Raw genomic sequence first — 21,555 nt, 5'->3', positions numbered from 1 at the left:
ACATAGGAGGCAGTATTATAGTAGTTATATTCTTGTACATAGGAGCAGTATTATAGTAGTTATATTCTTGTACATAGGGGGCAGTATTATAGTAGTTATATTCTTGTACATAGGGGGCAGTATTATAGTAGTTATATTCTTGTACATAGGGGGCAGTATTATAGTAGTTATATTCTTGTACATAGGGGCAGTATTATAGTAGTTATATTCTTGTACATAGGGGGCAGTATTATAGTAGTTATATTCTTGTACATAGGGGGCATCATTATAGTAGTTATATTCTTGTACATAGGAGCAGTATTATAGTAGTTATATTCTTGTACATAGGAGCAGTATTATAGTAGTTATATTCCTGTACATAGGGGGCAGTATTATAGTAGTTATATTCTTGTATATAGTGCAGTATTATAGTAGCTATATTCTTATATATAGGAGCAGTATTATAGCAGGTATATTCTTGTACATAGGGGGCAGTATTATAGTAGTCATATTCTTGTACATAGTGGTAGTATTATAGTAGTTATATTCTTGTACATAGGGGGCTGTATTATAGTAGTTATATTCTTGTATATAGGGGGCAGTATTATAGTAGTTATATTCTTGTACATAGGGGGCCGTATTATAGTAGTTATATTCTTGTATAAAGGGGGCAGTATTATAGTAGTTATATTCTGGTACATAGGGAGCAGTATTATAGTAGTTATATTCTTGTACATAGCAGCAGTATTATAGTAGTTATATTCTTGTACATAGGGGGCAGTATTATAGTAGTTATATTCTTGTACATAGGAGCATTATTATAGTAGTTATATTCTTGTACATAGGGGGCAGTATTATAGTAGTTATATTCTTGTACATAGGGGGCAGTATTATAGTAGTTATATTCTTGTACATAGGGGGCAGTATTATAGTAGTTATATTCTTGTACATAGGAGCAGTATTATAGTAGTTATATTCTTGTACATAGGAGCAGTATTATAGTACTTATATTACTGTACATAGGGGGCAGTATTATAGTAGTTATATTCCTGTACATAGGAGCAGTATTATAGAAGTTATATTCTTGTACATAGGAGCAGTATTATAGTAGTTATATTCCTGTACATAGGGGGCAGTATTGTAGTAGTTATATTCCTGTACATAGGGGGCAGTATTGTAGTAGTTATATTCCTGTACATAGGGGGCAGTATTGTAGTAGTTATATTCTTGTACATAGGGGGCAGTATTATAGTAGTTATATTCTTGTACATAGGGGGCAGTATTATAGTAGTTATATTCTTGTACATAGGGGGCAGTATTATAGTAGTTATATTCTTGTACATAGGAGCATTATTATAGTAGTTATATTCTTGTACATAGGGGGCAGTATTATAGTAGTTATATTCTTGTACATAGGAGCAGAATTATAGTAGTTATATTCTTGTATATAGTGCAGTATTGTAGTAGTTATATTCTTGTACGTTGGGGGCAGTATTATAGTAGTTATATTCTTGTACATAGGGGGCAGTATTATAGTAGTTATATTCTTGTACATAGGGGGCAGTATTATAGTAGTTATATTCTTGTACATAGGGGGCAGTATTATAGTAGTTATATTCTTGAACATAGGGGCAGTATTATAGTAGTTATATTCTTGTACATAGGGGCAGTATTATAGTAGTTATATTCTTGTACATAGGGGGCAGTATTATAGTAGTTATAGTCTTGTACATAGGGGGCAGCATTATAGTAGTTATATTCTTGTACATAGGAGCAGTATTATAGTAGTTATATTCTTGTACATAGGAGCAGTATTATAGTAGTTATATTCCTGTACATAGGGGGCAGTATTATAGTAGTTATATTCTTGTATATAGTGCAGTATTATAGTAGCTATATTCTTATATATAGGAGCAGTATTATAGCAGGTATATTCTTGTACATAGGGGGCAGTATTATAGTAGTCATATTCTTGTACATAGTGGTAGTATTATAGTAGTTATATTCTTGTACATGGGGGGCTGTATTATAGTAGTTATATTCTTGTATATAGGGGGCAGTATTATAGTAGTTATATTCTTGTACATAGGGGGCCGTATTATAGTAGTTATATTCTTGTATAAAGGGGGCAGTATTATAGTAGTTATATTCTGGTACATAGGGAGCAGTATTATAGTAGTTATATTCTTGTACATAGCAGCAGTATTATAGTAGTTATATTCTTGTACATAGGGGGCAGTATTATAGTAGTTATATTCTTGTACATAGGAGGCAGTATTATAGTAGTTATATTCTTGTACATAGGGGGCAGTATTATAGTAGTTCTATTCTGGTACATAGGGAGCAGTATTATAGTAGTTATATTCTTGTACATAGCAGCAGTATTATAGTAGTTATATTCTTGTACATAGGGGGCAGTATTATAGTAGTTATATTCTTGTACATAGGAGCAGTATTATAGTAGTTATATTCTTGTACATAGGAGCAGTATTATAGTAGTTATATTCTTGTACATGGGGGGCAGTGTTATAGTAGTTATATTCCTGTACATAGGGGGCAGTATTGTAGTAGTTATATTCTTGTACATAGGAGCAGTATTAAAGTAGTTATATTCTTGTACATAGGGGGCAGTATTATAGTAGTTATATTCTGGTACATAGGGAGAAGTATTGTAGTAGCTATATTCTTGTACATAGCAGCAGCATTATAGTAGTTATATTCTTGTACATAGCAGCAGTATTATAGTAGTTATATTCTTGTACATAGGAGGCAGTATTATAGTAGTTATATTCTTGTACATAGGAGCAGTATTATAGTAGTTATATTCTTGTACATAGGGGGCAGTATTATAGTAGTTATATTCTTGTACATAGGGGGCAGTATTATAGTAGTTATATTCTTGTACATAGGGGGCAGTATTATAGTAGTTATATTCTTGTACATAGGGGGCAGTATTATAGTAGTTATATTCTTGTACATAGGGGCAGTATTATAGTAGTTATATTCTTGTACATAGGGGGCAGTATTATAGTAGTTATATTCTTGTACATAGGGGGCAGCATTATAGTAGTTATATTCTTGTACATAGGGGGCAGTATTATAGTAGTTATATTCTTGTACATAGGAGCAGTATTATAGTAGTTATATTCTTGTACATAGGAGCAGTATTATAGTAGTTATATTCTTGTACATAGGAGCAGTATTATAGTAGTTATATTCCTGTACATAGGGGGCAGTATTATAGTAGTTATATTCTTGTATATAGTGCAGTATTATAGTAGCTATATTCTTATATATAGGAGCAGTATTATAGCAGGTATATTCTTGTACATAGGGGGCAGTATTATAGTAGTCATATTCTTGTACATAGTGGTAGCATTATAGTAGTTATATTCTTGTACATAGGGGGCTGTATTATAGTAGTTATATTCTTGTATATAGGGGGCAGTATTATAGTAGTTATATTCTTGTACATAGGGGGCCGTATTATAGTAGTTATATTCTTGTATAAAGGGGGCAGTATTATAGTAGTTATATTCTGGTACATAGGGAGCAGTATTATAGTAGTTATATTCTTGTACATAGCAGCAGTATTATAGTAGTTATATTCTTGTACATAGGGGGCAGTATTATAGTAGTTATATTCTTGTACATAGGAGGCAGTATTATAGTAGATATATTCTTGTACATAGGGGGCAGTATTATAGTAGTTATATTCTTGTACATAGGGGGCAGTATTATAGTAGTTATATTCTTGTACATAGGAGCATTATTATAGTAGTTATATTCTTGTACATAGGAGCAGTATTATAGTAGTTATATTCTTGTACATGGGGGGCAGTGTTATAGTAGTTATATTCCTGTACATAGGGGGCAGTATTGTAGTAGTTATATTCTTGTACATAGGAGCAGTATTATAGTAGTTATATTCTTGTACATAGGGGGCAGTATTATAGTAGTTATATTCTTGTACATGGGGGGCAGTGTTATAGTAGTTATATTCCTGTACATAGGGGGCAGTATTGTAGTAGTTATATTCTTGTACATAGCAGCAGTATTATAGTAGTTATATTCTTGTACATAGGGGGCAGTATTATAGTAGTCATATTCTTGTACATAGTGGTAGTATTATAGTAGTTATATTCTTGTACATATGGACAGTATTATAGCAGTTATATTCTTGCACATAGGGGGCAGTATTATAGTAGTTATATTCTTGTACATAGGGGCAGTATTATAGTAGTTATATTCTTGTACATATGGACAGTATTATAGTAGTTATATTCTTGTACATAGAGAGCAGTATTATAGTAGTTATATTCTTGTACATAGGGGGCAGTATTATAGTAGTTATATTCTTGTACAAGGAGGCAGTATTATAGTAGTCATATTCTTGTACACAGTGGTATTATTATAGTAGTTATATTCTTGTACATATGGACAGTATTATAGTAGTTATATTCTTGTACACAGGGGGCAGTATTATAGTAGTTATATTCTTGTACATATGGACAGTATTATAGTAGCTATATTCTTATATATAGGAGCAGTATTATAGCAGGTATATTCTTGTACATAGGGGGCAGTATTATAGTAGTCATATTCTTGTACATAGTGGTAGTATTATAGTAGTTATATTCTTGTACATAGGGGGCCGTATTATAGTAGTTATATTCTTGTATATAGGGGGCAGTATTATAGTAGTTATATTCTTGTACATATGGACAGTATTATAGTAGTTATATTCTTGTACATAGGGGGCCGTATTATAGTAGTTATATTCTTGTATATAGGGGGCAGTATTATAGTAGTTATATTCTTGTACATATGGACAGTATTATAGTAGTTATATTCTTGTACATAGGGGGCCGTATTATAGTAGTTATATTCTTGTATATAGGGGGCAGTATTATAGTAGTTATATTCTTGTACATAGGGGGCAGTATTATAGTAGTTATATTCTTGTACATAGGGGGCAGTATTATAGTAGTTATATTCTTGTACATAGGGGGCAGTATTATAGTAGTTATATTCTTGTACATAGGAGCATTATTATAGTAGTTATATTCTTGTACATAGGGGGCAGCATTATAGTAGTTATATTCTTGTACATAGGAGCAGTATTATAGTAGTTATATTCTTGTACATAGGGGGCAGTATTATAGTAGTTATATTCCTGTACATAGGGGGCAGTATTGTAGTAGTTATATTCCTGTACATAGGAGCAGTATTATAGTAGTTATATTCTTGTACATAGGAGCAGTATTATAGTAGTTATATTATTGTACATAGGGGGCAGTATTATAGTAGTTATATTCCTGTACATAGGGGGCAGTATTGTAGTAGTTATATTCCTGTACATAGGGGGCAGTATTGTAGTAGTTATATTCTTGTACATAGGAGCATTATTATAGTAGTTATATTCTTGTACATAGGGGGCAGTATTATAGTAGTTATATTCTTGTACATAGGAGCAGTATTATAGTAGTTATATTCTTGTACATAGGAGCAGTATTATAGTAGTTATATTCTTGTACATAGGAGCAGTATTATAGTAGTTATATTCTTGTACATAGGGGGCAGTATTATAGTAGTTATATTCCTGTACATAGGGGGCAGTATTGTAGTAGTTATATTCTTGTACATAGGAGCAGTATTATAGTAGTTATATTCTTGTACATAGGGGGCAGTATTATAGTAGTTATATTCTGGAACATAGGGAGAAGTATTATAGTAGTTATATTCTTGTACATAGCAGCATTATAGTAGTTATATTCTTGTACATAGCAGCAGTATTATAGTAGTTATATTCTTGTACATAGGGGGCAGTATTATAGTAGTCATATTCTTGTACATAGTGGTAGTATTATAGTAGTTATATTCTTGTACATATGGACAGTATTATAGTAGTTATATTCTTGTACATAGGGGGCAGTATTATAGTAGTTATATTCTTGTACATATGGACAGTATTATAGTAGTTATATTCTTGTACATAGGGGGCAGTATTATAGTAGTTATATTCTTGTACATATGGACAGTATTATAGTAGCTATATTCTTATATATAGGAGCAGCATTATAGCAGGTATATTCTTGTACATAGGGGGCAGTATTATAGTAGTCATATTCTTGTACATAGTGGTAGTATTATAGTAGTTATATTCTTGTACATAGGGGGCCGTATTATAGTAGTTATATTCTTGTATATAGGGGGCAGTATTATAGTAGTCATATTCTTGTACATATGGACAGTATTATAGTAGTTATATTCTTGTACATAGGGGACAGTATTATAGTAGTCATATTCTTGTACATAGTGGTAGTATTATAGTAGTTATATTCTTGTACATAAGGACAGTATTATAGTAGTTATATTCTTGTACATAGGGGCAGTATTATAGTAGCTATATTCTTGTACATAGGGGACAGTATTATAGTAGTCATATTCTTGTACATAGTGGTAGTATTATAGTAGTTATATTCTTGTACATATGGACAGTATTATAGTAGTTATATTCTTGTACATAGGGGGCAGTATTATAGTAGTTATATTCTGGTACATAGGGAGCAGTATTATAGTAGTTATATTCTTGCACATAGCAGCAGCATTATAGTAGTTATATTCTTGTACATAGGGGGCAGTATTATAGTAGTTATATTCTTGTACATAGGGGGCAGTATTATAGTAGTTATATTCTGGTACATAGGGAGCAGTATTATAGTAGTTATATTCTTGTACATAGCAGCAGTATTATAGTAGTTATATTCTTCTACATAGGGGGCAGTATTATAGTAGTCATATTCTTGTACATAGTGGTAGTATTATAGTAGTTATATTCTTGTACATATGGACAGTATTATAGTAGTTATATTGTTGTACATAGGGGCAGTATTATAGTAGCTATATTCTTATATATAGGAGCAGTATTATAGCAGGTATATTCTTGTACATAGGGGGCAGTATTATAGTAGTCATATTCTTGTACATAGTGGTAGTATTATAGTAGTTATATTCTTGTACATAGGGGGCCGTATTATAGTAGTTATATTCTTGTATACAGGGGGCAGTATTATAGTAGTTATATTCTGGTACATAGGGGGCAGTATTATAGTAGTTATATTCTGGTACATAGGGAGCAGTATTATAGTAGTTATATTCTTGTACATAGGGGGCAGTATTATAGTAGTTATATTCTTGTACATAGGAGGCAGAATTATAGTAGTTATATTCTTGTACATAGGGGGCAGTATTATAGTAGTTATATTCTTGTACATAGGAGCAGTATTATAGTAGTTATATTCTTGTACATAGGGGGCAGTATTATAGTAGTTACATTCCTGTACATAGGGGGCAGTATTGTAGTAGTTATATTCCTGTACATAGGGGGCAGTATTGTAGTAGTTATATTCCTGTACATAGGAGCAGTATTATAGTAGTTATATCCTTGTACATAGGAGCAGTATTATAGTAGTTATATTCTTGTACATAGGGGGCAGTATTATAGTAGTTATATTCCTGTACATAGGGGGCAGTATTGTAGTAGTTATATTCCTGTACATAGGGGGCAGTATTGTAGTTATATTCTTGTACATAGGGGCAGTATTATAGTAGTTATATTCTTGTACATAGGGGGCAGTATTATAGTAGTTATATTCTGGTACATAGGGAGCAGTATTATAGTTGTTATATTGTTGTACATAGCAGCAGCATTATAGTAGTTATATTCTTGTACATAGGGGGCAGTATTATAGTAGTTATATTCTGGTACATAGGGAGCAGTATTATAGTAGTTATATGCTTGTACATAGCAGCAGTATTATAGTAGTTATATTCTTGTACATAGGGGGCAGTATTATAGTAGTTATATTCTTGTACATAGGAGGCAGTATTATAGTGGTTATATTCTTGTACATAGGGGGCAGTATTATAGTAGTTATATTCTTGTACATAGGGGGCAGTATTATAGTAGTTATATTCTTGTACATAGGAGCAGTATTATAGTAGTTATATTGTTGTACATAGGGGGCAGTATTATAGTAGTTATATTCTCGTATATAGTGCAGTATTGTAGTAGTTATATTCTTGTACATAGGGGCAGCATTATAGTAGTTATATTCTTGTACATAGGAGCAGTATTATAGTAGTTATATTCTTGTACATAGGGGGCAGTATTATAGTAGTTATATTCTTGTACATAGGGGGCAGTATTATAGTAGTTATATTCTTGTAGATAGGGGGCAGTATTATGGTAGTTATATTCTTGTACATAGGAGCAGTATTATAGTAGTTATATTGTTGTACATAGGGGGCAGTATTATAGTAGTTATATTCTCGTATATAGTGCAGTATTGTAGTAGTTATATTCTTGTACATAGGGGCAGCATTATAGTAGTTATATTCTTGTACATAGGAGCAGTATTATAGTAGTTATATTCTTGTACATAGGAGCAGTATTATAGTAGTTATATTCTTGTACATAGGGGGCAGTATTATAGTAGTTATATTCCTGTACATAGGGGGCAGTATTATAGTAGTTATATTCTTGTATATAGTGCAGTATTGTAGTAGTTATATTCTTGTATATAGTGCAGTATTGTAGTAGTTATATTCTTGTACATAGGGGGCAGTATTATAGTATTTATGTTCTTGTACATAGGAGCAGTATTATAGTAGTTATATTCTTGTACATAGGGGGCAGTATTATAGTAGTTATATTCTTGTACATAGGGGCAGTATTATAGTAGTTATATTCTTGTACATAGGAGCAGTATTATAGTAGTTATATTCTTGTACATAGGGGGCAGTATTATAGTAGTTATATTCTTGTACATAGGGGGCAGTATTATAGTAGTTATATTCTTGTACATAGGAGCAGTATTATAGTAGTTATATTCTTGTACATAGGAGCAGTATTATAGTAGTTATATTCTTGTACATAGTGGGCAGTATTATAGTAGTTATATTCTTGTACATAGGGGCAGTATTATAGTAGTTATATTCTTGTACATAGGGGGCAGTATTATAGTAGTTATATTCTTGTACATAGGGGGCAGTATTATAGTAGTTATATTCTTGTACATAGGAGCAGTATTATAGTAGTTATATTCTTGTACATAGGAGCAGTATTATAGTAGTTATATTCTTGTACATAGGGGGCAGTATTATAGTAGTTATATTCTTGTACATAGGGGGCAGTATTATAGTAGTTATATTCTTGTACATAGGAGCAGTATTATAGTAGTTATATTCTTGTACATAGGAGCAGTATTATAGTAGTTATATTCTTGTACATAGGAGCAGTATTAGAGTAGTTATATTCTTGTACATAGTGGGCAGTATTATAGTAGTTATATTCTTGTAAATAGGAGTAGTATTATAGTAGTTATATTCTTGTACATAGGAGCAGTATTATAGTAGTTATATTCTTGTACATAGGAGCAGTATTATAGTAGTTATATTCTTGTACATAGTGGGCAGTATTATAGTAGTTATATTCTTGTACATAGGGGCAGTATTATAGTAGTTATATTCTTGTACATTGTGGGCAGTATTATAGTGGTCATATTCTTGTACATAGGAGCAGTATTATAGTAGTTATATTCTTGCACATAGGGACAGTATTATAGTAGTTATATTCTTGCACATAGGGACAGTATTATAGTAGTTATATTCTTTTACATAGGGACAGTATTATAGTAGTTATATTCTTTTACATAGGGGCAGTATTATAGTAGTTATATTCTTGTACATAGGGGCAGTATTATAGTAGTTACATTCTTGTACATAGGAGCAGTATTATAGTAGTTATATTCTTGTACATAGGGACAGTATTATAGTAATTATATTCTTGTACATAGGGACAGTATTATAGTAATTATATTCTTGTACATAGGGGCAGTATTATAGTAGTTATATTCTTGTAGATAGGGGCAGTATTATAGTAATTATATTCTTGTACATAGGAGGCAGTATTATAGCAGTTATATTCTTGTACATAGGAGCAGTATTATAGTAGTTATATTCTTGTACATAGGAGCAGTATTAGAGTAGTTATATTCTTGTACATAGGGGGCAGTATTATAGCAGTTATATTCTTGTACATAGGGGGCAGTATTATAGTGGTTATATTCTTGTACATAGGGGGCAGTATTATAGTAGTTATATTCTTGTACATAGGGGGCAGTATTATAGTAGTTATATTCTTGTACATAGTGGGCAGTATTATAGTAGTTATATTCTTGTACATAGGGGCAGTATTATAGTAGTTATATTCTTGTACATAGGAGCAGTATTATAGTAGTTATATTCTTGTACATAGGAGCAGTATTATAGTAGTTATATTCTTGTACATAGGGGGCAGTATTATAGTAGTTATATTCCTGTACATAGGGGGCAGTATTATAGTAGTTATATTCTTGTATATAGTGCAGTATTGTAGTAGTTATATTCTTGTATATAGTGCAGTATTGTAGTAGTTATAGTCTTGTACATAGGGGGCAGTATTATAGTATTTATGTTCTTGTACATAGGAGCAGTATTATAGTAGTTATATTCTTGTACATAGGGGGCAGTATTATAGTAGTTATATTCTTGTACATAGGGGCAGTATTATAGTAGTTATATTCTTGTACATAGGAGCAGTATTATAGTAGTTATATTCTTGTACATAGGGGGCAGTATTATAGTAGTTATATTCTTGTACATAGGGGGCAGTATTATAGTAGTTATATTCTTGTACATAGGAGCAGTATTATAGTAGTTATATTCTTGTACATAGGAGCAGTATTATAGTAGTTATATTCTTGTACATAGTGGGCAGTATTATAGTAGTTATATTCTTGTACATAGGGGCAGTATTATAGTAGTTATATTCTTGTACATAGGGGGCAGTATTATAGTAGTTATATTCTTGTACATAGGGGGCAGTATTATAGTAGTTATATTCTTGTACATAGGAGCAGTATTATAGTAGTTATATTCTTGTACATAGGAGCAGTATTATAGTAGTTATATTCTTGTACATAGGGGGCAGTATTATAGTAGTTATATTCTTGTACATAGGAGGCAGTATTATAGTAGTTATATTCTTGTACATAGGAGCAGTATTATAGTAGTTATATTCTTGTACATAGGAGCAGTATTATAGTAGTTATATTCTTGTACATAGGAGCAGTATTAGAGTAGTTATATTCTTGTACATAGTGGGCAGTATTATAGTAGTTATATTCTTGTAAATAGGAGTAGTATTATAGTAGTTATATTCTTGTACATAGGAGCAGTATTATAGTAGTTATATTCTTGTACATAGGAGCAGTATTATAGTAGTTATATTCTTGTACATAGTGGGCAGTATTATAGTAGTTATATTCTTGTACATAGGGGCAGTATTATAGTAGTTATATTCTTGTACATTGTGGGCAGTATTATAGTGGTCATATTCTTGTACATAGGAGCAGTATTATAGTAGTTATATTCTTGCACATAGGGACAGTATTATAGTAGTTATATTCTTGCACATAGGGACAGTATTATAGTAGTTATATTCTTTTACATAGGGACAGTATTATAGTAGTTATATTCTTTTACATAGGGGCAGTATTATAGTAGTTATATTCTTGTACATAGGGGCAGTATTATAGTAGTTACATTCTTGTACATAGGAGCAGTATTATAGTAGTTATATTCTTGTACATAGGGACAGTATTATAGTAGTTATATTCTTGTACATAGGGACAGTATTATAGTAGTTATATTCTTGTACATAGGGGCAGTATTATAGTAGTTATATTCTTGTACATAGGGGCAGTATTATAGTAGTTATATTCTTGTACATAGGGGCAGTATTATAGTAGTTATAGTCTTGTACATAGGGACAGTATTATAGTAGTTATATTCTTGTACATAGGGACAGTATTATAGTAGTTATATTCATGTACATAGGGGGCAGTATTATAGTAGTTATAGTCTTGTACATAGGGGGCAGTATTATAGTAGTTATATCCTTGTACATAGGGGGCAGTATTATAGCAGTTATATTCTTGTACATAGGGGCAGTATTATAGCAGTTATATTCTTGTACATAGGGGGCAGTATTATAGTAGTTATATTCTTGTACATAGGGGGCAGTATTATAGTAGTTATATTCTTGTACATAGGGGGCAGTATTATAGTAGTTATATTCTTGTACATAGGGGGCAGTATTATAGTAGTTATATTCTTGTACATAGGGGGCAGTATTATAGTAGTTATATTCTTGTACATAGGGGGCAGTATTATAGTAGTTATATTCTTGTACATAGGGGCAGTATTATAGTAGTTACATTCTTGTACATAGGGGGCAGTATCATAGTAGTTATATTCTTGTACATAGGGGGCAGTATTATAGTAGTTATATTCTTGTACATAGGGGCAGTATTATAGTAGATATATTCTTGTACATAGTAGCTGTATTATAGTAGTTATATTCTTGTACATAGGGGGCAGTATTATAGTAGCTATATTCTTGTACATAGGGGCAGTATTATAGTAGTTATATTCTTGTACATAGGAGCTGTATTATAGTAGTTATATTCTTGTACATAGGGGGCAGTATTATAGTAGTTATATTCTTGTACATAGGGGCAGTATTATAGTAGTTATATTCTTGTACATAGGAGCTGTATTATAGTAGTTATATTCTTGTACATAGGGGGCAGTATTATAGTAGTTATATTCTTGTACATAGGAGCAGTATTATAGCAGTTATATTCTTGTACATAGGGACAGTATTATAGTAGTTATATTCTTGTACATAGGGACAGTATTATAGTAGTTATATTCTTGTACATAGGGGGCAGTATTATAGTAGTTATATTCTTGTACATAGGAGCAGTATTATAGCAGTTATATTCTTGTACATAGGAGCAGTAATATAGTAGTTATATTCTTGTACATAGGGGGCAGTATTATAGTAGTTATATTCTTGTACATAGGGGCAGTATTATAGCAGTTATATTCTTGTACATAGGAGCAGTATTATAGCAGTTATATTCTCGTACATAGGAGCAGTAATATAGTAGTTATATTCTTGTACATAGGGGGCAGTATTATAGTAGTTATATTCTTGTACATAGGGGCAGTATTATAGCAGTTATATTCTTGTACATAGGGGGCAGTATTATAGTAGTTATATTCTTGTACATAGGGGGCAGTATTATAGTAGTTATATTCTTGTACATAGGGGCAGTATTATAGCAGTTATATTCTTGTACATAGGGGGCAGTATTATAGTAGTTATATTCTTGTACATAGGGGGCAGTATTATAGTAGTTATATTCTTGTACATAGGGGGCAGTATTATAGTAGTTATATTCTTGTACATAGGGGGCAGTATTATAGTAGTTATATTCTTGTACATAGGGGCAGTATTATAGCAGTTATATTCTTGTACATAGGAGCAGTATTATAGCAGTTATATTCTTGTACATAGGAGCAGTAATATAGTAGTTATATTCTTGTACATAGGGGGCAGTATTATAGTAGTTATATTCTTGTACATAGGGGCAGTATTATAGCAGTTATATTCTTGTACATAGGGGGCAGTATTATAGTAATTATATTCTTACATAGGGGCAGTATTATAGTAGTTATATTCTTGTACATAGGGGCAGTATTATAGCAGTTATATTCTTGTACATAGGGGGCAGTATTATAGTAGTTATATTCTTGTACATAGGGGGCAGTATTATAGTAGTTATATTCTTGTACATAGGGGCAGTATTATAGTAGTTATATTCTTGTACATAGGAGCTGTATTATAGTAGTTATATTCTTGTACATAGGGGCAGTATTATAGTAGTTACATTCTTGTACATAGGGGGCAGTATCATAGTAGTTATATTCTTGTACATAGGGGGCAGTATTATAGTAGTTATATTCTTGTACATAGGGGCAGTATTATAGTAGTTACATTCTTGTACATAGGGGGCAGTATCATAGTAGTTATATTCTTGTACATAGGGGGCAGTATTATAGTAGTTATATTCTTGTACATAGGGGGCAGTATTATAGTAGTTATATTCTTGTACATAGGAGCAGTATTATAGCAGTTATATTCTTGTACATAGGGACAGTATTATAGTAGTTATATTCTTGTACATAGGAGCAGTATTATAGCAGTTATATTCTTGTACATAGGGACAGTATTATAGTAGTTATATTCTTGTACATAGGAGCTGTATTATAGTAGTTATATTCTTATACATAGGAGCAGTATTATAGTAGTTATATTCTTGTACATAGGAGCAGTATTATAGTAGTTATATTCTTGTACATAGGGGGCAGTATTATAGTAGTTATATTCTTGTACATAGGGGGCAGTATTATAGTAGTTATATTCTTGTACATAGGAGCAGTATTATAGTAGTTATATTCTTGTACATAGGAGCAGTATTATAGTAGTTATATTCTTGTACATAGTGGGCAGTATTATAGTAGTTATATTCTTGTACATAGGGGCAGTATTATAGTAGTTATATTCTTGTACATAGGGGGCAGTATTATAGTAGTTATATTCTTGTACATAGGGGGCAGTATTATAGTAGTTATATTCTTGTACATAGGAGCAGTATTATAGTAGTTATATTCTTGTACATAGGAGCAGTATTATAGTAGTTATATTCTTGTACATAGGGGGCAGTATTATAGTAGTTATATTCTTGTACATAGGGGGCAGTATTATAGTAGTTATATTCTTGTACATAGGAGCAGTATTATAGTAGTTATATTCTTGTACATAGGAGCAGTATTATAGTAGTTATATTCTTGTACATAGGAGCAGTATTAGAGTAGTTATATTCTTGTACATAGTGGGCAGTATTATAGTAGTTATATTCTTGTAAATAGGAGTAGTATTATAGTAGTTATATTCTTGTACATAGGAGCAGTATTATAGTAGTTATATTCTTGTACATAGGAGCAGTATTATAGTAGTTATATTCTTGTACATAGTGGGCAGTATTATAGTAGTTATATTCTTGTACATAGGGGCAGTATTATAGTAGTTATATTCTTGTACATTGTGGGCAGTATTATAGTGGTCATATTCTTGTACATAGGAGCAGTATTATAGTAGTTATATTCTTGCACATAGGGACAGTATTATAGTAGTTATATTCTTGCACATAGGGACAGTATTATAGTAGTTATATTCTTTTACATAGGGGCAGTATTATAGTAGTTATATTCTTTTACATAGGGGCAGTATTATAGTAGTTATATTCTTGTACATAGGGGCAGTATTATAGTAGTTACATTCTTGTACATAGGAGCAGTATTATAGTAGTTATATTCTTGTACATAGGGACAGTATTATAGTAGTTATATTCTTGTACATAGGGACAGTATTATAGTAGTTATATTCTTGTACATAGGGGCAGTATTATAGTAGTTATATTCTTGTACATAGGGGCAGTATTATAGTAGTTATAGTCTTGTACATAGGGGCAGTATTATAGTAGTTATAGTCTTGTACATAGGGACAGTATTATAGTAGTTATATTCATGTACATAGGGGGCAGTATTATAGTAGTTATAGTCTTGTACATAGGGGGCAGTATTATAGTAGTTATATCCTTGTACATAGGGGGCAGTATTATAGCAGTTATATTCTTGTACATAGGGGCAGTATTATAGCAGTTATATTCTTGTACATAGGGGGCAGTATTATAGTAGTTATATTCTTGTACATAGGGGGCAGTATTATAGTAGTTATATTCTTGTACATAGGGGGCAGTATTATAGTAGTTATATTCTTGTACATAGGGGGCAGTATTATAGTAGTTATATTCTTGTACATAGGGGGCAGTATTATAGTAGTTATATTCTTGTACATAGGGGGCAGTATTATAGTAGTTATATTCTTGTACATAGGGGGCAGTATTATAGTAGTTATATTCTTGTACATAGGGGCAGTATTATAGTAGTTACATTCTTGTACATAGGGGGCAGTATCATAGTAGTTATATTCTTGTACATAGGGGGCAGTATTATAGTAGTTATATTCTTGTACATAGGGGCAGTATTATAGTAGATATATTCTTGTACATAGTAGCTGTATTATAGTAGTTATATTCTTGTACATAGGGGGCAGTATTATAGTAGCTATATTCTTGTACATAGGGGCAGTATTATAGTAGTTATATTCTTGTACATAGGAGCTGTATTATAGTAGTTATATTCTTGTACATAGGGGGCAGTATTATAGTAGTTATATTCTTGTACATAGGGGCAGTATTATAGTAGTTATATTCTTGTACATAGGAGCTGTATTATAGTAGTTATATTCTTGTACATAGGGGGCAGTATTATAGTAGTTATATTCTTGTACATAGGAGCAGTATTATAGCAGTTATATTCTTGTACATAGGGACAGTATTATAGTAGTTATATTCTTGTACATAGGGACAGTATTATAGTAGTTATATTCTTGTACATAGGGGGCAGTATTATAGTAGTTATATTCTTGTACATAGGAGCAGTATTATAGCAGTTATATTCTTGTACATAGGAGCAGTAATATAGTAGTTATATTCTTGTACATAGGGGGCAGTATTATAGTAGTTATATTCTTGTACATAGGGGCAGTATTATAGCAGTTATATTCTTGTACATAGGAGCAGTATTATAGCAGTTATATTCTCGTACATAGGAGCAGTAATATAGTAGTTATATTCTTGTACATAGGGGGCAGTATTATAGTAGTTATATTCTTGTACATAGGGGCAGTATTATAGCAGTTATATTCTTGTACATAGGGGGCAGTATTATAGTAGTTATATTCTTGTACATAGGGGGCAGTATTATAGTAGTTATATTCTTGTACATAGGGGCAGTATTATAGCAGTTATATTCTTGTACATAGGGGGCAGTATTATAGTAGTTATATTCTTGTACATAGGGGGCAGTATTATAGTAGTTATATTCTTGTACATAGGGGGCAGTATTATAGTAGTTATATTCTTGTACATAGGGGGCAGTATTATAGTAGTTATATTCTTGTACATAGGGGCAGTATTATAGCAGTTATATTCTTGTACATAGGAGCAGTATTATAGCAGTTATATTCTTGTACATAGGAGCAGTAATATAGTAGTTATATTCTTGTACATAGGGGGCAGTATTATAGTAGTTATATTCTTGTACATAGGGGCAGTATTATAGCAGTTATATTCTTGTACATAGGGGGCAGTATTATAGTAATTATATTCTTACATAGGGGCAGTATTATAGTAGTTATATTCTTGTACATAGGGGCAGTATTATAGCAGTTATATTCTTGTACATAGGGGGCAGTATTATAGTAGTTATATTCTTGTACATAGGGGGCAGTATTATAGTAGTTATATTCTTGTACATAGGGGCAGTATTATAGTAGTTATATTCTTGTACATAGGAGCTGTATTATAGTAGTTATATTCTTGTACATAGGGGCAGTATTATAGTAGTTACATTCTTGTACATAGGGGGCAGTATCATAGTAGTTATATTCTTGTACATAGGGAGCAGTATTATAGTAGTTATATTCTTGTACATAGGGGCAGTATTATAGTAGTTACATTCTTGTACATAGGGGGCAGTATCATAGTAGTTATATTCTTGTACATAGGGGGCAGTATTATAGTAGTTATATTCTTGTACATAGGGGGCAGTATTATAGTAGTTATATTCTTGTACATAGGAGCAGTATTATAGCAGTTATATTCTTGTACATAGGGACAGTATTATAGTAGTTATATTCTTGTACATAGGAGCAGTATTATAGCAGTTATATTCTTGTACATAGGGACAGTATTATAGTAGTTATATTCTTGTACATAGGAGCTGTATTATAGTAGTTATATTCTTGTACATAGGAGCAGTATTATAGCAGTTATATTCTTGTACATAGGAGCAGTAATATAGTAGTTATATTCTTGTACATAGGGGGCAGTATTATAGCAGTTATATTCTTGTAGATAGATGGCAGCATGGAAACTAAACTTTTTATCAGAGGCACCACTAGGGACAGGATAAGAAAAGAATGAGGAATCTGAGATGTGATACCTTCTCTGGGATACTGTCCTTATCTAGATTGACCAGTTTTTTGAGAAATCCTTGGTCTCTAAGCAGCAATTTGGCTGTGGACCAGTCAGGCTTTTGTTGTAGCAAAACACACACAGCGTTCATGACCGTCAATACCAGGAATGGCGGGTGAGTGTAAACTCTGCAAGAGAAAATTGGTTCCAATGAATGTTTATATAAATCAGGTCAGACACAATTTTCCTTTCCATTGTTTTTCAATGATTACATTATGAGCTTTGGTGCCAGGCCCAGGCGTCCATCCTTCTGTAATTCCAGATTCTTATTTTGCAGTTACATATTAGGACCAGTGTATAAATTCTGACAAGATAATATAATTCTGGTTTCCTGCTGCCACCACTAGGGGGAGCTCATGGTATATGGCTTTATACATCTAGTTTTGTCTTGGGAGCTGCTGAATCCGGATTCCTATTCTTACCTCACTTCTGAGACGTCGGCTTTATCCAGGGAATCGAGGGCAGAAACGGCTTCCTCCAACGCAGGGAGAACGTCCCTCAGCTCCTGCTCCGCTTGCTGCATAGAAGAAGACAAGAATTACAATTCATGCTGAGAAATCACAAAGCCCTCTGCACGTACAACTCAGGATCAGTAATGTAATGTATGTACACAGTGACTGCACCAGCAGAATAGTGAGTGCAGCTCTGGAGTATAATACAGGATGTAACTCAGGATCAGTAATGTAATGTATGTACACAGTGACTGCACCAGCAGAATAGTGAGTGCAGCTCTGGGGTATAATACAGGAGGTAACTCAGGATCAGTAATGTAATGTATGTACACAGTGACTGCACCAGCAGAATAGTGAGTGCAGCTCTGGAGTATAATACATGATGTAACTCAGGATCAGTAATGTAATGTATGTACACAGTGACTGCACCAGCAGAATAGTGAGTGCAGCTCTGGAGTATAATACAGGCTGTAACTCAGGATCAGTAATGTAATGTATGTACACAGTGACTGCACCAGCAGAATAGTGAGTGCAGCTCTGGAGTATAATACAGGATGTAACTCAGGATCAGTAATGTAATGTATGTACACAGTGACTGCACCAGCAGAATAGTGAGTGTAGCTCTGGGGTATAATACAGGAGGTAACTCAGGATCAGTAATGTAATGTATGTACACAGTGACTGCACCAGCAGAATAGTGAGTGCAGCTCTGGAGTATAATACAGGCTGTAACTCAGGATCAGTAATGTAATGTATGTACACAGTGACTGCACCAGCAGAATAGTGAGTGCAGCTCTGGAGTATAATACAGGATGTAACTCAGGATCAGTAATGTAATGTATGTACACAGTGACTGCACCAGCAGAATAGTGAGTGCAGCTCTGGGGTATAATACAGGAGGTAACTCAGGATCAGTAATGTAATGTATGTACACAGTGACTGCACCAGCAGAATAGTGAGTGCAGCTCTGGAGTATAATACAGGATGTAACTCAGGATCAGTAATGTAATGTATGTACACAGTGACTGCACCAGCAGAATAGTGAGTGCAGCTCTGGGGTATAATACAGGAGGTAACTCAGGATCAGTAATGTAATGTATGTACACAGTGACTGCACCAGCAGAATAGTGAGTGCAGCTCTGGAGTATAATACAGGCTGTAACTCAGGATCAGTAATGTAATGTATGTACACAGTGACTGCACCAGCAGAATAGTGAGTGCAGCTCTGGAGTATAATACAGGATGTAACTCAGGATCAGTAATGTAATGTATGTACACAGTGACTGCACCAGCAGAATAGTGAGTGCAGCTCTGGGGTATAATACAGGAGGTAACTCAGGATCAGTAATGTAATGTATGTACACAGTGACTACACCAGCAGAATAGTGAGTGCAGCTCTGGAGTATAATACAGGATATAACTCAGGATCAGTAATGTAATGTATGTACACAGTGACTACACCAGCAGAATAGTGAGTGCAGCTCTGGAGTATAATACAGGATATAACTCAGGATCAGTAATGTAATGTATGTACACAGTGACTCCACCAGCAGAATAGTGAGTGCAGCTCTGGGGTATAATACAGGAGGTAACTCAGGATCAGTAATGTAATGTATGTACACAGTGACTGCACCAGCAGAATAGTGAGTGCAGCTCTGGAGTATAATACAGGATGTAACTCAGGATCAGTAATGTAATGTATGTACACAGTGACTACACCAGCAGAATAGTGAGTGCAGCTCTGGAGTATAATACAGGATATAACTCAGGATCAGTAATGTAATGTATGTACACAGTGACTCCACCAGCAGAATAGTGAGTGCAGCTCTGGGGTATAATACAGGAGGTAACTCAGGATCAGTAATGTAATGTATGTACACAGTGACTGCACCAGCAGAATAGTGAGTACAGCTCTGGAGTAAAATACAGGCTGTAACTCAGGATCAGTAATGTAATGTATGTACACAGTGACTGCACCAGCAGAATAGTGAGTGCAGCTCTGGAGTATAATACAGGATGTAACTCAGGATCAGTACAGGATCAGTAATGTAATGTATGTACACAGTGACTGCACCAGCAGAATAGTGAGTGCAGCTCTGGGGTATAATACAGGAGGCAACTCAGGATCAGTAATGTAATGTATGTACACAGTGACTGCACCAGCAGAATAGTGAGTGCAGCTCTGGAGTATAATACAGGATGTAACTCAGGATCAGTACAGGATCAGTAATGTAATGTATGTACACAGTGACTGCACCAGCAGAATAGTGAGTGCAGCTCTGGGGTATAATACAGGATGAAACTCAGGATCAGTACAGGATCAGTAATGTAATGTATGTACACAGTGACTGTACCAGCAGAATAGTGAGTGTAGCTCTGGAGTATAATACAGGATGTAACTCAGGATCAGTAATGTAATGTATGTACATAGTGACAGCACCAGCAGAATAGTGAGTGCAGCTCTGGAGTATAATACAGGATGTAACTCAGGATCAGTAATGTAATGTATGTACACAGTGACTGCACCAGCAGAATAGTGAGTGCAGCTCTGGAGTATAATACAGGATGTAACTCAGGATCAGTAATGTAATGTATGTACACAGTGACTGCACCAGCAGAATAGTGAGTGCAGCTCTGGAGTATAATACAGGATGTAACTCAGGATCAGTAATGTAATGTGTGTACGCAGTGACTACACCAGCAGAATAGTGAGTGCAGCTCTGGAGTATAATACAGGATGTAACTAAGGATCAGTAATGTAATGTATGTACACACTATTCTGCTGGTGCAGTCTCTGAGTGCAGCTCTGGAGTATAATACAGGATGTAACTCAGGATCAGTAATGTAATGTATGTACACAGTGACTGCACCAGCAGAATAGTGAGTGCAGCTCTGGAGTATAATACAGGATGTAACTCAGGATCAGTACAGGATCAGTAATGTAATGTATGTACACAGTGACTGCACCAGCAGAATAGTGAGTGCAGCTCTGGAGTATAATACAGGAT

General features: G+C 33.5%; 1 protein-coding gene across 3 annotated transcripts in view; it reads right to left on the bottom strand.

The window, feature by feature from the left end:
- The window catches only part of DNAH14 (dynein axonemal heavy chain 14), a 281,677-nt gene that overhangs the window by 101,335 nt on the left and 158,787 nt on the right, over window positions 1–21,555 (bottom strand). For all 3 annotated transcript variants that reach the window (XM_073671866.1, XM_073671867.1, XM_073671868.1), the window contains 2 exons: window positions 18,518–18,612; window positions 18,064–18,223 (listed from right to left, as the gene is read on the bottom strand). In XM_073671866.1, the coding sequence (XP_073527967.1) occupies window positions 18,064–18,223; window positions 18,518–18,612 (255 nt within the window). The remainder of the gene's footprint in view (window positions 1–18,063; window positions 18,224–18,517; window positions 18,613–21,555) is intronic.

Source organism: Phyllobates terribilis, unplaced genomic scaffold (assembly GCF_046119375.1).
Source record: "Phyllobates terribilis strain yellow unplaced genomic scaffold, ASM4611937v1 Scaffold_3__8_contigs__length_932513732, whole genome shotgun sequence".
NCBI lineage: Eukaryota > Metazoa > Chordata > Amphibia > Anura > Dendrobatidae > Phyllobates > Phyllobates terribilis.
Note: the sequence above shows the minus strand (reverse complement) of the source record. Positions and strands in the feature narration are given on the sequence as shown.